At 55.6% G+C, this 14,722-nt stretch overlaps 1 protein-coding gene across 3 annotated transcripts in view; it reads left to right on the plus strand.

Annotated features, from left to right (window-relative positions):
• Dpp9 (dipeptidyl peptidase 9) overlaps positions 1-14,722 on the plus strand; it is a 30,760-nt gene that overhangs the window by 10,883 nt on the left and 5,155 nt on the right. For all 3 annotated transcript variants that reach the window (XR_012907215.1, XM_075942636.1, XM_075942635.1), the window contains exons 4-15: positions 2,801-2,913; positions 3,653-3,826; positions 3,897-4,065; positions 4,167-4,280; positions 5,063-5,191; positions 6,613-6,674; positions 8,378-8,478; positions 9,242-9,419; positions 9,533-9,695; positions 12,917-12,996; positions 14,186-14,338; positions 14,587-14,722. Coding sequence is in view for 2 of the 3 variants with exons in the window: in XM_075942636.1 (XP_075798751.1) it covers positions 2,801-2,913; positions 3,653-3,826; positions 3,897-4,065; positions 4,167-4,280; positions 5,063-5,191; positions 6,613-6,674; positions 8,378-8,478; positions 9,242-9,419; positions 9,533-9,695; positions 12,917-12,996; positions 14,186-14,338; positions 14,587-14,722 (1,572 nt within the window). In the remaining variant the exon portion in view is untranslated. The remainder of the gene's footprint in view (positions 1-2,800; positions 2,914-3,652; positions 3,827-3,896; positions 4,066-4,166; positions 4,281-5,062; positions 5,192-6,612; positions 6,675-8,377; positions 8,479-9,241; positions 9,420-9,532; positions 9,696-12,916; positions 12,997-14,185; positions 14,339-14,586) is intronic.

Consider the following 14,722-nt stretch of genomic DNA (forward strand, 5'->3'; position numbering starts at 1 on the left):
GGTTGCCCTGCATTGTGACCTTAGCTTCCCCATCTGTGGAGGGCATACTTGTCTCTTGTCATCCCAGCACTGGGGAAGTGGAGGCTGGAAGAACAAGAAGAACTCAGGGTTATCCTTGGCTGCCTAGCAAGTCAAAGCCCAGCCTGGGCTACAGAACACTCTCACCCAGAGTGGAAGTCCACACACACACACACACACACACACACACACACATGCGTGTGCGCGCACACACACACCACTTGGGCTCTGCTTGTTCTAGCCAGGGTTCACAGTCACACATTGCATCTTCCTGACCATTCTGCCAGCGGTCTCAGCTAACCCCATGTGGTAGTGGTCAGTGGAGACAGTATGTCTAGCTTCCTGGAAGAACCATTGTCCTAAGTTATCCCTCAATGCCATTACTCTAACTGAACCCATTCAACTGCTTTCAGGGATTTTGGTGAGAGCACACCCACGTGACTTCATGTGTCCACAGAGGGTCTGTGGTCACTTCAAGCCAGTAGATGTGAGCAGAGCATGTATGTAAGAGCCACTTGAAGCTCTAGCCTTGAAGAACCCCACAGGCCCAGGAGAGCTGACACACAACATTAAACCTTACCCAAGCTTGCAGGAAGTGGTCACTGTCTTTAGCCATTGAACCTGCTGAGGCGGCAAGGCTCTAATGACGTAGGGATTGATGGCCTCTCCTCCAGTTCTCTCTGTGGCCTACCTAGCTCCTAGAGACATCCAATGAGCTTCTCTGTTTCCAGCCGGATCCCAACAGTTTCTCCTCCACACAAATCTCCGTGACTGCACAGCTGGGGCATCCGGCCCCTAGTTAGCGTTCTCAACACAGGGAGCTTTCTCCTCATCTCTTTCATCCATTTGACCCTCAGACACCACACACGCCGGAACCACACGGCCTTTGCACTTTTTAGATAGCTGGCGCTTTCTCTTCGATGACCAACTGCTTCTTCTTAAATCTGTCTTCCTCAGCGACACTTTCCCTGATCTCTCCAAGCCTCTTGAGTCCTTCCCTCAAATTCCCCTTGTAGTACCATAGTATCTGACACCACCAGAGATCTTTGCTTCTTGTCTCTCTTCCTATTTTAAAATTTAAGAGATCGCCAGACTGTGGAGGTGGAGGGGCTGGTGTGCGCTCACAGCCTGGCGCCCAGCCCCAGTGGTGCCTAGGATAAAATACCGCCCCTGCTCTCCACGGTTCTGTGGCCCTCGTGTGTTATCACAGCCGCAGAAACCCTGACCTCTGTTCCCTATAAAGTGTTCTTTGCCAGTGATATTTGAAATTATTACCAAAAGAAGTGTGTTGGGGGCTGGAGAGATGGCTCAGTGGTTAAGAGCATTGCCTGCTCTTCCAAAGGTCCTGAGTTCAATTCCCAGCAACCACATGGTGGCTCACAACCATCTGTAATGAGGTCTGGTGCCCTCTTCTGGTCTGCAGGCATATACACAGACAGAACATTATATATATAATAAATAAATTAATTAATTAAAAAAAAAGAAGTGTGTTAATTGGAGCCAAATTGTTGCTAATTTGGGGTGGTTTTTGTCTGTGTTCTCAGTGATATTTTATTTTGTATTCTGTGCTATGTCTGCTAATCTTGACCCGTTTTCAGCCTGAAATAATGATTCCTATATTTTATTTAGGTTTCATTTGTCGAATATAATTTCTTTAGACTCTTTAATCATGAAATTTTTTCCTCCTTTGACTGTGGCAGATATTTTTCTGGGTGTATTAGTCTAGGTTGGCAGTCATAGTCTTTCAGTACTTGGGATGCACTGGGGAAACAGAGAGATGTCATTGTGCGGTTCCCTTCAGCGATAAGCCATGTCTTTCAGTCAGGACCCACATTCAGTTGTCCTGAGAGCTGATGCCAGGGCAGGGCCTGAGGAGGGTGCAGTTGGAGCTGTGACTCAGGCTGGAGTGGATGGAGCCATTGCCAGAGTGGGTGGAGCCATGGCTGCAGTACACGGGCACACTCCTCCCACCTCTCCCTAAGGCTTAGCCTTACTGTCCTCTGAGACTGGTTTAGGCCTTAGTCTTTGCCAGCATCTCTCCATCAGAGGAACCTTCTAGAGCAGTGGTTCTTAACTTGTGGGTAGTGACCCACACAGGGGTCACATATTAGAGATCCTGCATCCCAAATATTTGTATTATTGCCAGGCGGTGGTGGCGCACACCTTTAGTCCCAGCACTTGGGAGGCAGAGGCAGGCAGATTTCTGTGAGTTTGAGGACAGCCTGGTCTACAAGAGCTAGTTCCAGGACAGCTAGGACTCTTCCACAGAGCAACCCTGTCTTGAAACTGCCCCCCCATTATGATTCATAACAGCAAAATTACAGTAATAAAGTAGCAATGAAATAATTTGATGGTCGGGGTCACTACAGCACGAGGAACTGTATTAGAGGGTTGCAGCATCAGAAAGGTTGAGAAGTGCTTCCCTAGAGCCACACATGACTGCAGGAGAGCTGAGCCACGTGTGCTGGCTGCACCTGTCACCCCAGGGCTGGTGCCGCAGGGTGGGACATGGGAGGAGATCGGGACATGCTGACCAGTCAAGTTAGTTACAAGGGAGCCCATGTCTCAAAAAAGACAGAGGCCAGACATGGGGCTCATCCTGGCACTTGGGATGTGCGGGTGGATGTCTATACATCCAAGGCAGAGGGAGAGGGGAGACCTGTGGCTTTCACAGACAAATAGTGATGGACGCAGGGGCTCTTTCTACAAACAGAGGGACCCATGACCCCATACGCTCTCAGGTAGGGCTCCCACTCTTGAAGTTTCTGTGATCCTTCTCCAGGAATGCCGTATGGCAGCCGCGAGAACTCCCTCCTCTACTCCGAGATCCCCAAGAAGGTGCGGAAGGAGGCCCTCCTGCTGCTGTCTTGGAAGCAGATGCTGGACCACTTCCAGGTGAGCCGCCCGTGCCACACCCGGTGTCCGGGAACAGAGTTCTAACTGGAGCACTTATCAGACCGTTTCTCCCTCCTGTCTGCACCTTCGAATGAGGGCTGAGTCATGGGCCTGGCTGATGACTAATATCAGATGCCCAGAAGTGCCCAGTTGCATGGCTGCAGTTTGTGCGTGTTTGGAGGAAACAGTAGCATTGTCACAGTGGCATGCCCGAGCCCCCCTTCCCACTCCCCATTTGTTCCCAGGTAGCTTTCTGCACAGCACAGTGCTGGGAATGGAACCCAGGCTTCCACACTTGCCTCGTCCATATCCCAGCTCTGAGCTGCACCCCACCCAGTTCTGAGGCTCAGTCATAGAGCACTCAGCCAGCACACAGGAAGCCCCAGGTTCTCTCTTGTCACCGTATAAACCAGGCGTGGTGGTACACGCCTTTTGGGGTTATAGTCTACCAAGTAGCCCATCCCAGGCTAGGCCAGGCCACAGGAGACCCTGGCTCAAACAGACCGACTCACTCTGTGTCCCTCCATGTCTGTCCAGAAACCTTGGGTGTGTTCTTTAGGTAGAGCTATGGGATTTATAGGGAATGTTTTTGGTAGGGAGGGCTGTGATGAGGTGGGGGAGGTCCCCACAGGGACCGCCAGAATTGAGAGCGTGAGCAAGGGCTGGGGCCAGATGTCGCCACGGGACCACGGGCATTCAGGAGGGAGTTTCCAGCCAGCATGCAATGCTGTGTCCACAGGCCACGCCCCACCACGGCGTCTACTCTCGAGAGGAGGAGCTGCTGCGGGAACGCAAGCGCCTGGGCGTCTTCGGCATCACCTCCTACGACTTCCACAGTGAGAGCGGCCTCTTCCTCTTCCAGGCCAGCAATAGCCTGTTCCATTGCAGGGACGGCGGCAAGAATGGCTTCATGGTGAGGCACAGCCTGTATCCGGGGATGGGGAAGTGGTGCCAGCACGCTGACCCAACCTCCCTGTCCTCAGGTGTCCCCTATGAAGCCACTGGAGATCAAGACCCAGTGCTCCGGGCCGCGCATGGATCCCAAGATCTGTCCCGCAGACCCTGCCTTCTTCTCCTTCATCAACAACAATGACCTGTGGGTGGCCAACATCGAGACTGGAGAGGAACGGCGGCTCACCTTCTGCCACCAGGGTGAGGGTGGGTGTGGGGGCCAGCTATTAACAGCCATTAACAGCCAGCCTCACAGTGGTTGTCAGGAATCTGTGTGTCACTCACTGTGTGCCCTCTCGCAGGCTCAGCCAATGTCCTGGACGATCCCAAGTCTGCAGGTGTGGCCACCTTCGTCATCCAGGAGGAGTTTGACCGCTTCACTGCATGCTGGTGGTGCCCGACAGCCTCTTGGGAAGGTAGGCAACCCACATCTCAGTACCTTATGCCTTCACTGAATCAGCCCATGTGATCCCAGGACCTACACCTAGGGACCCGTTAAATATTATGCCAGAGTCTGCACAGGACAGGGAGATGACAAAGGCCTTGCCTCACCTGGAAGGGTCATTCCTATAAACCATGGGGGACCCTTAGCTATTAGGGCCACGCCCCCAGCCCCCTCATTGGGGATTCTATGCGGGGCTCCACCCTGACCACGCCCCCAGCCCCCTCACCGGGGATTCTAGGCGGGGCTCCACCTTGGCCACGCCCCCAGCCCTCTCACTGGGGATTCTGGGTGGGGCTCCACCCTGACCACTCCCCCAGTCCTTCACTGTGGTGTTTTGCTCTTCCAGGGCCTGTGAGTGTGTGTTTAGGTTACAGGACAAAATCGCCCTGCCTGAGTGGCATAGACAACAGAAATGTGTGGCCCCACATTGGGCTATGTGGCTCCAGGTGCAGATGACAAGTCTGGCTTTTCCTAAGGCTCTGACGCACTCCCCTCGTCCACCATTGTCACGGGTGTTTATAGCACGGCTGTCATACCGGCCGGGCTCCCCACCCCTTTCGCAGGCGAGGCCTTAGAGTAGAGCTTGAGCCGATGATCTCAGGGCCCTGCTTGACGCTACAGCCCTAGCAGGCAGCTCTGTGCCACCTCCTGCTGGCTCCTGTCGTTCTGCTAAGGCTCAGAGCCCCGTGTGGTGGGGGTGGGTGGGGGTGGGGGGGTGGGTGCCCTGAGTCCCTGCTCCTTGGCCCCGACCAGGCTCTGAAGGCCTCAAGACGCTGCGTATCCTGTATGAAGAGGTGGATGAGTCTGAGGTGGAGGTCATCCATGTGCCCTCCCCTGCCTTGGAGGAGAGGAAGACTGATTCCTACCGCTACCCCAGGACAGGTGAGTGCCAGCGTTCCATCCTCTGGGGTACCCACTGCCTGGCTTTGTCGGGTCTCATGGTCACAGAAAGTGTGTGTGGCAGCATCTTCCAACTGCCCAGTGTCACATCTCAGGCCTCTCTACGCCAGGACAGCCACAGACGAGCAGACCGAGCCTCCTGGATAATGCTAACGTGTAGTGGCCTCTGAGACTGGAGACCTGACAAGAGAAATAAGTGGAAGGAGCCCCAGAGACGGGCTCTCCTGATGAGCTCTGTTTCTTTGCTATCTCAAAGTGTTAGAAACCTTAAGCGGGGGGGTCGGGGGGGGCGGGGGGGGCGGGGGGGGCGGGCGGCTGGAGAGATGGCTCAGAGGTTAAGAGTGCTTCCTGCTCTTCCAAAGGTCCTGAGTTCAATTCCCAGCAACCACATGGTGGCTCACAACCATCTGTAATGAGATCTGGCGCCCTCTTCTGGCCTGCAGACACACATGCAGACAGAATACTGTATACATAATAAATAAATACATCTTTTTAAAAAAAAGAAACCTTAAGCCAGCAGCAGCCCTGGCCAGACTGATTTAACCTCAGGCCTGCTGCCTGTCCCTCTGTGGGAGTCACGTGGACTGAGGTTCAGTGAACACAGAGCCGCAGGTTCCATTCCCAGCACCACCGTGTGTGTGTGTGTGTGTGTGTGTGTGTGTGTGTGTGTCGGGGGCACACCTGTTACTGCCATTGGAGGCAGAAGGATCAGAAGCTCAAGGCCAGCCTCAGCTTTGTAGAAGATTCTGGGCTAGCCTGGACTTCATGAAGAGCCTATCTCAAAAGCCAAATAAATAAAATAGACTACCATTGCAGACACACAGTGAGTCAAGTAAATAAAATAGACTACCATTGCAGACACACAGTGAGTCAAATAAATAAAATAGACTACCATTGCAGACACACAGTGAGTCAAGTAAATAAAATAGACTACCATTGCAGACACACAGTGAGTCAAGTAAATAAAATAGACTACCATTGCAGACACACAGTGAGCCCTCCTGGGTGCTGTGTGGATGGGACCTAGACTTCCCACGGGACATCTGAGTCTCAGGCAAGATGGAGGCGTTTGTCAGGTGTTCATGTTACCCTGTACTTGGGCCTGAACCCTTCCAGAAGAATCCCAAGATCTGTCCCCAGCACCCTAAGAAAACAGTCCCAGCCACATTCCACATCTCAGAAGTGGGGTGACCAGCCCGTGTTGTGTTCCTACTCCAGCTCCCAGGGGACAAAGGGATGCGTTGTGTATCCCCTGTTTAGAATGTGCTCCAGGCCCTGAGGTTATCCCTGCCCTGGAGACTTTGTGTCATGGGAGGGGCCGTGCCACCTCCCCACAGGTGTGGTCACACCGTCCCTGGCCAGGGTGGCCACTGGCAGCCTCACAGCTGACCTTCCCCCTCCAGGCAGCAAGAATCCGAAGATCGCCCTGAAGCTGGCTGAGATCCAGACAGATGAGCAGGGCAAGGTAAGGGCTGGGCATGTTTTGGGGAGTTCCAGGGGATGCTGGGGGCATGTGGACAGTCAGCCTGCTCTCTGAGATGTGTGGTCAGCCAAATGGCCTCACCTGTATGCTGTGGTGACCACGGCCCAGAACACTGTGGGGTGGATTGGCGGGGTGCCCGGTCTCAGGTCTCACACTGAGCATGGCCATGTTCTGGGTCCTTCTCTGTCCCTTCCCCCTTGACATTGCTCACTTAGAGGTGCTGAGTAAGGCCTGGCAACCCGGAGTGTGTGACGTGGTCACTGGCATAGAGGCCGGCAGGCCCCTCTCTCCGGTCATTGTGCCGTGCCTTCTCTCCTGAAGTGACCCTCAGGTCACCAAGGGTGTGTGACACTGGCAGTTCCCCAGGCAGCACCTGAGGCTGTGTGCGCGAGCAGGAGAGGACAGCGTGACGGTCAGTTCTCTCCCTCCACCGTGGGCTTCCACCTGTTTACCTCGGGTCATCAGCTTGGTCACAAAATGACCAAGTCCTTTTGCTGAGCTATCCTGCTGGCCCCCAGAAAGCTTTCGCAAAAACTCTCATAACATCCAGGGGAAATGTAAGCTAGATTGCTGTCTTTGCTATTGTACGTCCTTTCTGCACATTAGACCCTCACACCAAGTCCCTTCCTGTGCAGTCTGTTCAGAACGCGTCACCAGCAGTACCTGATGTCAGTCACACCCACCAGCCTTTTGTTTTTTGTTTTTTAAGTTTTGTTTTCTTTTTCTAACACGTCCAGTGCAGTGCCCATATAGGCCAGAAATGGCTATCGGATCCTCTGGAGCTAGAGTTATAGGTGGATATGAGCTGCCCTTTGGGTCTTGGGAACCGAACTCAGTCCTACAAGTGCAGTCAGGGCTCAGCCACTGCCTCATCCTCGGCCACAGCCAGGCCTCTGCCACAAACAGGCTCCTGAGCCCGGTGAGGCCTGCAGCTGCTGAGCAGGCATGTCCTGCTGACCCCACCAGGGTTGCCACCTGCCTCCATTTCTCCTCTCATCCCCCTGCCCCCTTGCTCAGCTGGCCCAAGACCCTCTAAGTTCAGGGCGGTAGTAGGCGGTTCCAGAACCATCTGGACATGGCAGGGAGCACAGTGTGCTGTTGTCGTTCCATCTTCCTGTCAGTCACCTGTCATCCCCTTCTCATCCCACTGCAGAGAGACCTGAGTCTGTGGCTTTGGTGGCTGGGGTGCTCTCTCAGCAGCCAGGGTGGGCGTCAGTAGGTCAGAGGGAGCTCTGAGGGCTGGACTGGGTCTGTCCCGCCTCTCTCCCTTGCTGGATTAGGGTCACCCAGTGTGACTTCCTCTTCACCTACATACCTCAGAGGGCCTGCTTGGCTACCTGCCTGCTTTCCTTTCTTATGATTTATTTTTATTTTTTTGAGATAAAGTCTCCCTTTGAACTCCTAACTGTCCTGGAACTAGCTCTGTAGACCAGGCGGGCCTTGAACTCACAGAGATCTGCCTGCTTCTGCCTCCTAAGTGCTAGGACTAAAGGCGTGAAACACCATGCCTGGCTTTATTTTTTAGTGTGTGAGTGTTTGCCTGTATGGAGGCCAGAGAGAGCGCCAGAGCTCCTGAAGCTGGAGTTGGCCTGTCGGACACCATGCGGGTGCTGACTGTCAAGCCATGAGGACCATGGAGGTCAGGGGGCTATGGCATTGTTCATGACGTGCCCCTGTCTCCCCAGATCGTGTCGAGCTGCGAGAAGGAGCTGGTGCAGCCGTTCAGTTCCCTCTTCCCCAAGGTGGAGTACATCGCCCGGGCTGGCTGGACACGGGATGGCAGATAGTGAGTGTCCTGGGGATGGGCAGGTCCCTGGGGGCGACTTGGTGCCCTGCACCCATGCCTTTTCCCTTGGGATCTCTCTCAGCCTCAGCTAGCAGGGGACTTTGGGCATCATGTCAGTCTGACCAAAATCCCAAGGGTGGGACAATCCTAGGTGGCCCAGAGTAGAGGGAACACCAGATAGGACACAGGAATGCCCTAAGATCCATGGTTGGGGAAGAATGCAGACGTACAGACTTTCTTGCCACTTCCTTCCTCCTCATCTTCCTTTCCTCTTACTGTGTAGCCCAGGCTGACCTAGAACTGTGTAGCCCAGGATAAACCTGAACTCTTATTCCTTCTGCCTCTATCTCCTCACTGCTGGGATGGCAGGTGCACGGCCATGCCAGGCAAAACCATTTCAAAGACCTGGGTTGCAGAGTTGTCTGACGTGTACAAGGCCCCAGGTTGTACCCAGCTCCAGAGTAGGATATTGGCCATTTAGTTAATGCTGGTCATGGTGCCACACACCTGCCATTCTAGCTCTGACAGTGGAGGCAGGAGGAGCAAGAGTTCAAGGTCATCCTCAGGCAAGACCCTAGCTTTAAAAGAAACCACTTGTCTGATTTGAGAATGTTATTCTAGGCCTTCGTCACATTGAATCTCACCTAATCTGTCCGGAGATTGTATGCCAGGCTAGCCAGGGAATGGCCCGGCGTGACCCTGTTCCCTGCTGTCCCCTGCCAGCCACTGAGCCCTCCTGCTGCCTCCTCTCTCATCCTTCCAGCGCCTGGGCCATGTTCCTGGACCGTCCCCAGCAGCGACTCCAGCTTGTCCTCCTACCGCCAGCCCTCTTCATCCCGTCCCCGGAGACCGAGGCCCAGCGGAAGGCAGCTGCCAGAGCCGTCCCCAGGAATGTGCAGCCCTTCGTCATTTATGAAGAAGTCACCAACGTCTGGATCAACGTAAGCAGGAGCGAGGGGCCCACTGTTCCCGCGCCCTGGTCTCTAGTGGGCATGGACTGGACTCGGGGTCTAACCGGTCACGAAATCCTCTGACCCCACTTCTCTCCCTGCAGGTCCATGACATCTTCCACCCGTTCCCGCAGGCCGAGGGCCAGCAGGATTTCGCCTTCCTCCGTGCCAACGAGTGTAAGACTGGCTTCTGCCACCTGTACAAGGTCACTGTGGACCTGAAAACCAGCGACTATGACTGGACAGAACCCCTCAGCCCCACAGAAGGTGAGCAGAGGCAGGGGTGTGGAGAAGAGTGGCCCCCCCGCCCTACCCTGCCCTGCTGCAGTTGACAGCAGAGTGTTTATTGATTGACCAGGTGGGATTTCCCTTGCACCTGTGCAGTGGGGCCTTGGATGCCACCAGGGCATTAGAGTGGCCGGTATCACTGTCACCACTGTATGACTGCATTTGTTTAACGCGTCACTCCTGCGGGTGGTCGGTCACTCCTGCGGGTGGTCACTCCTCCTTGTTCCTCGTCACTCCTGCGGGTGGTCACACCTCCTTGTTCCTCCTCACTCCTGCGGGTGGTCACACCTCCTTGTTCCTCGTCACTCCTGTGGGTGGTCACTCCTGCGGGTGGTCACACCTCCTTGTTCCTCCTCACTCCTGCGGGTGGTCACACCTCCTTGTTCCTCGTCACTCCTGTGGGTGGTCACTCCTGCGGGTGGTCACACCTCCTTGTTCCTCCTCACTCCTGCGGGTGGTCACACCTCCTTGTTCCTCGTCACTCCTGCAGGTGGTCACACCTCCTTGTTCCTTCTCACTCTTGTGGGTGGTCACACCTCCTTGTTCCTCCTCACTCCTGTGGGTGGTCACTCCTCCTTGTTCCTCGTCACTCTTGCGGTGGTCACTCCTGCGGTGGTCACTCCTGCGGGTGGTCATACCTCCTTGTTCCTCCTCACTCCTGCGGGTGGTCACACCTCCTTGTTTCTCTTGCGGGTGGTCACACCTCCTTGTTCATCGTCACTCCTGCAGGTGGTCACTCCTTGTTTCTCTTGCTGGTGGTCACACCTCCTTGTTCCTCATTACTCCTCCTTGTTCCTCCTCACTCCTGTGGGTGGTCACACCTCCTTGTTCCTAGTTTGCCTGCTGCTCTTGTTTGTGTCCCAGCCTCAGCCTTCAGATTCTCTGCCTGGACCAGAGTGGCTCCAGGGGCCCAGGGTGCCACTGTAGTGGGCACACCAGTGACCTCAGACCTCCGCGGCTGAGGCTGGAGGGGCAAGGCCTGTGTGAGCGTGTCCTCCCCAAAGACTCTCAGGGCCATGCTGGAGTGATCGGAGATGGCGTCTCTGCCTCAGGAGATATAGAGGAGGTGAATTTGGCGGCATCAGGAGGAGAAGAAGGGACACTGTTGTAATGTGAGCTAGTGCCTTGGGTGACATGCTGCTGCAGGGATCTGACAGGGCCTAGGATGCATGTGGTGAGTTCACAGTGAAGGCTTAAGGCAGAGAATGCAGCTGTGCAAAGGCCTGGGGCAGGGGATGCGGCTGGAGGGAAAGGCTGTGTGCAGGACAGAGCCCACAGTGTTGAGGCGCCTAGAGGAGGAGGTGGGGGCACTAGTGGGCTGTGACCCTGAAGAAAGCAGGAAGCGGCTTTTTCTAACATTGTTGTGACTGGGTTTCTGTGGGGCTCAGGGCCAGGGGTGAGAAGAGCAAATCGGAAAAAGTCATATTCCTGACGGAGATGTGGTCCTTGGTGATGCTCTCCCCTACGGGATGGGCACACGGTGCCCAGCATGACGTGGGGTCCAGTCAGGGCCAGAGAGACTCCAGGACCCATCAAGAGAGAGGAGCTCACGGTGTGTTTTGGAGGCAGTGACTTGAGGCACTAAGTCTGAATAGACTATGCTTCTAGAAGAAACTCATGGCTCCTGGGGCTATGGCCGGTGAACCCCAGGGGTTGGGGGCCCTTCCGGGCCGTTCTTGAGAGGGTGCCTTGGGCCATCAGGACAGGTCACAGTCTGTGCAGTGAGCTGTGTCTTCTACCTCAGGGCCTTTGCACAGGCCATGGCCTCAGCTCAGGGTGCAGGCCCAGCTTCCGCTGGCGACATTCAGGGAGCAGTATCCCCATTTTTACCTACTCCATGCCAGCAGCTCCCCCAGCTGTGACAGCTACATATGTCCTCAGTCGTCGCTCAAATCTCCCTGAAGACAGGTCATCTTCAGGGAGTGCCACAGTTCAGAGGTAGCGCTCGCAGCAGGCTGTGGCAGCCATGGCCTCAAGGGACAGAGAGCGAATGAGCTGGTGTCTCTGAGGGCCAGGAGCCACAGGGAGCCCAGGCGTCATGTCCAGCTGCTGTCTGTGTCCCTCCTGGCAGTGACCTCTGTCACAGGAATGTCGTCAACTTATCTGCCCCTGCTGGGACACCACTACTGCACTTGGGGCTTTGCCTAGAAACTTCCCTCCAGTTTCATGGTTGCCCAGCCCGAGACCGAGTGCAGAGTGCCGGGCCCCAGTGTGTACTTCTTGGCATGATGTGGTGGCTGCTGAGTGTCTGAGCAGGCGAGAGATCCAGAAGGGCTAGCCTGGTACAGTGTTGATACAGTGTCCACCTGACACACAGGAAGCCATGGGTTCCATCCCCAGCACCACAGAAATTGTGTGTGGTGGAATGTCAGGTGGAGGCAGAAGAATCTGGACTTCAGAGTCATCCTTGGCTACCTAGTGAGCTTGAAGCCAGCCTGGGCTATGTGAGGCCCTGTCTAAAATGGGGGTACTGCCCTTGCATAGGACCTGGGTTCGGTTCCTAGTGCCCACACAGCTCAGAACTGCCTCTTCAGTTCCCCGGGTCCTGTGCCTTCTACTGGCCTTCACAAGCAGACACTGTGCACACACGCGGTGCACAGGAGTAGACCTGCACACCTGGAGCAAAAGTCAAACATGAAGAAGGGCTGTGGAGGATGAGGAGGCTGGCATGGGGAAGAGGGTGGCTTTGGAGGACACCCCAGGAGTGAGGGGATGTCTAGGTGACGTGACCGATGAACCCTCTGGTGTCGAGATGTAGATGCACAGCCTCAAATCCAAGGCGCTCTGTGTATGGGCGGGGGCATGTGAGGGCTAGCCTGGGCAATGGTAGCTCTCCTGGAGGCCTTCGACTAGGAAGATAGAACAGGAAGCCAGCTGTCCCCCTACAGCTGTCCCAGACCATGTCTGCCTCTGGAGCACTGGGATTAAAGGTGTGTGCCGCCATGCTTGGTTGCCTGACGGAAGCATGGTTTTGGGTCTGGTTCTGGTTCTGGTTCTGGTGGCCCAGCATCATCTAGGAGGTCATGGCCACTGATCATATGCCACGCCTGCTGTAGATTAGGGAGGCTCCTGGCTGTCCTCTGGGAGCACGGGCCCCTTATGCCATGCTGGGCACTGGCTGAGACTGTCCTTCCCTTGCAGAGCTGCCGGGTCCCATCCACGTCCCTCGCCCCCTCACCTCTCTGCTCCCCTTCCCACAGACGAGTTCAAGTGCCCCGTCAAGGAGGAGGTCGCGCTGACCAGTGGCGAGTGGGAGGTTTTGTCAAGACATGGCTCCAAGGTACCTTTCTCCGGGCCCTCCTGAGGCTGGCTCTGCCCCTCCCCCGCCCCCACCAGAGGCCCCAGGACACCAATATTCTCAGTGGAAGTTCCGTGTAGGGAAACCTGGCCTATCCCAGGGCTGCCCAGGACAGCAGTTCTGGATTGGGTGCTAAGGGCCAGCCAGCCTCCTCCCACTCCTTACGGGGAGCTCCCTAGTTATGGTGGCTGCACATGTCCAGACAAGCTACTCAGGGTCCCCCAAGCACAGAACCAGATTTAAGAATTTTAAATTTGCTTCATGTATTTCTGATTTGTATTCATTCTTTAGTTTGGCGGTGCTGTGCATAGCACCAGAGTCCTCATGAGTTAGGCAAGTTTCCACTGAGCTCTGCTCAGCCCTGAGTGCCCATCCTGGTGTGAGCACGTCCCCACCTGTGTTGCCACAGACAGGACTTCTCTATGTGGCTTTGAACTGAGGACTCTGGAATTAAGGGAAACACGAGGGCAAAACATTTCCAGAGTCCGAGGAGAGTGTTACCTGAGGGCCTGTCGTCCTGACACTCAGGGTCGGCCTCAAAATCAAACAAAACATTTCCAGAGTCCGAGGAGAGTGTCATCTGAGGGCCTGTCGTCCTGACACTCAGGGTCCGAGGAGAGTGTTATCTGAGGGCCTGTCGTCCTGACACTCAGGGTCCGAGGAGAGTGTTACCTGAGGGCCTGTCGTCCTCAGGGTCCGAGGAGAGTGTTACCTGAGGGCCTGTCGTCCTGACACTCAGGGTCCGAGGAGAGTGTTACCTGAGGGCCTGTCGCCCTGACACTCAGGGTCCGAGGAGAGTGTTATCTGAGGGCCTGTCGTCCTGACACTCAGGGTCGGCCTCAAAATCAAACAAACAGACATCTTTTTATTTTTCGAGAAAAGGTCTCTCGTAGCCCAGGTGGCCATTAACTGACTAAGCCCAAGTATTGGGTGGCGCCTGTTCCATCAAGCCCAGCTTATGTCGTGCAGCACGTGGAGTCGGGACCTGTGTGTGCTGGGGGAGCTCTCGGCCCCACAGCAGCCTGTCTGTCCCTCACACTCTGCCCTCAGTTGTGTCTGGCTGCTGCTGGCTGGGGCACCAGGGTGTCCCTGACTGTGGTCCCTGGGGCTGAGTCTAGGGCAGGAAGTGTAGCCAGACACGGCTGTTCACAGAAGCCCCCATTGTCTGCAGATCTGGGTCAATGAACAGACGAAGCTGGTGTACTTCCAAGGCACCAAGGACACGCCCCTGGAGCACCACCTCTACGTGGTCAGCTACGAGTCCGCTGGCGAGATCGTGCGGCTCACCACACCTGGCTTCTCCCACAGCTGTTCCATGAGTCAGGTAGGCATGCCACACCCCTGCCCACCCTGGCCTCCCTCTAATCCAGTCCACAGCCCTTAGCCTCTCAGAACATTCTAGAAACCATCAAGGATGAGGCTTGAGTCCATGAACTGGGACAGTCCCTGACCGGCTGTTTTCTCATCTGCAAAGGGTGGTGGCAGTGACCTGCGGGTGGGTGGGTTGTGCAGGGTTCCTGGGGAAAGGCAGAGGCTGCTCCTGTGCACTGAGCGCCACCCTGCCTCCAGCAGAACTTCGACATGTTTGTGAGTCACTACAGCAGCGTGAGCACGCCGCCCTGTGTGCACGTGTACAAGCTGAGCGGCCCTGACGACGACCCGCTGCACAAGCAGCCACGCTTCTGGGCCAGCATGATGGAGTCAGCCA

This window comes from Microtus pennsylvanicus, chromosome 12, assembly GCF_037038515.1.
Source record: "Microtus pennsylvanicus isolate mMicPen1 chromosome 12, mMicPen1.hap1, whole genome shotgun sequence".
In the NCBI taxonomy this organism is placed as follows: Eukaryota; Metazoa; Chordata; class Mammalia; order Rodentia; family Cricetidae; genus Microtus; species Microtus pennsylvanicus.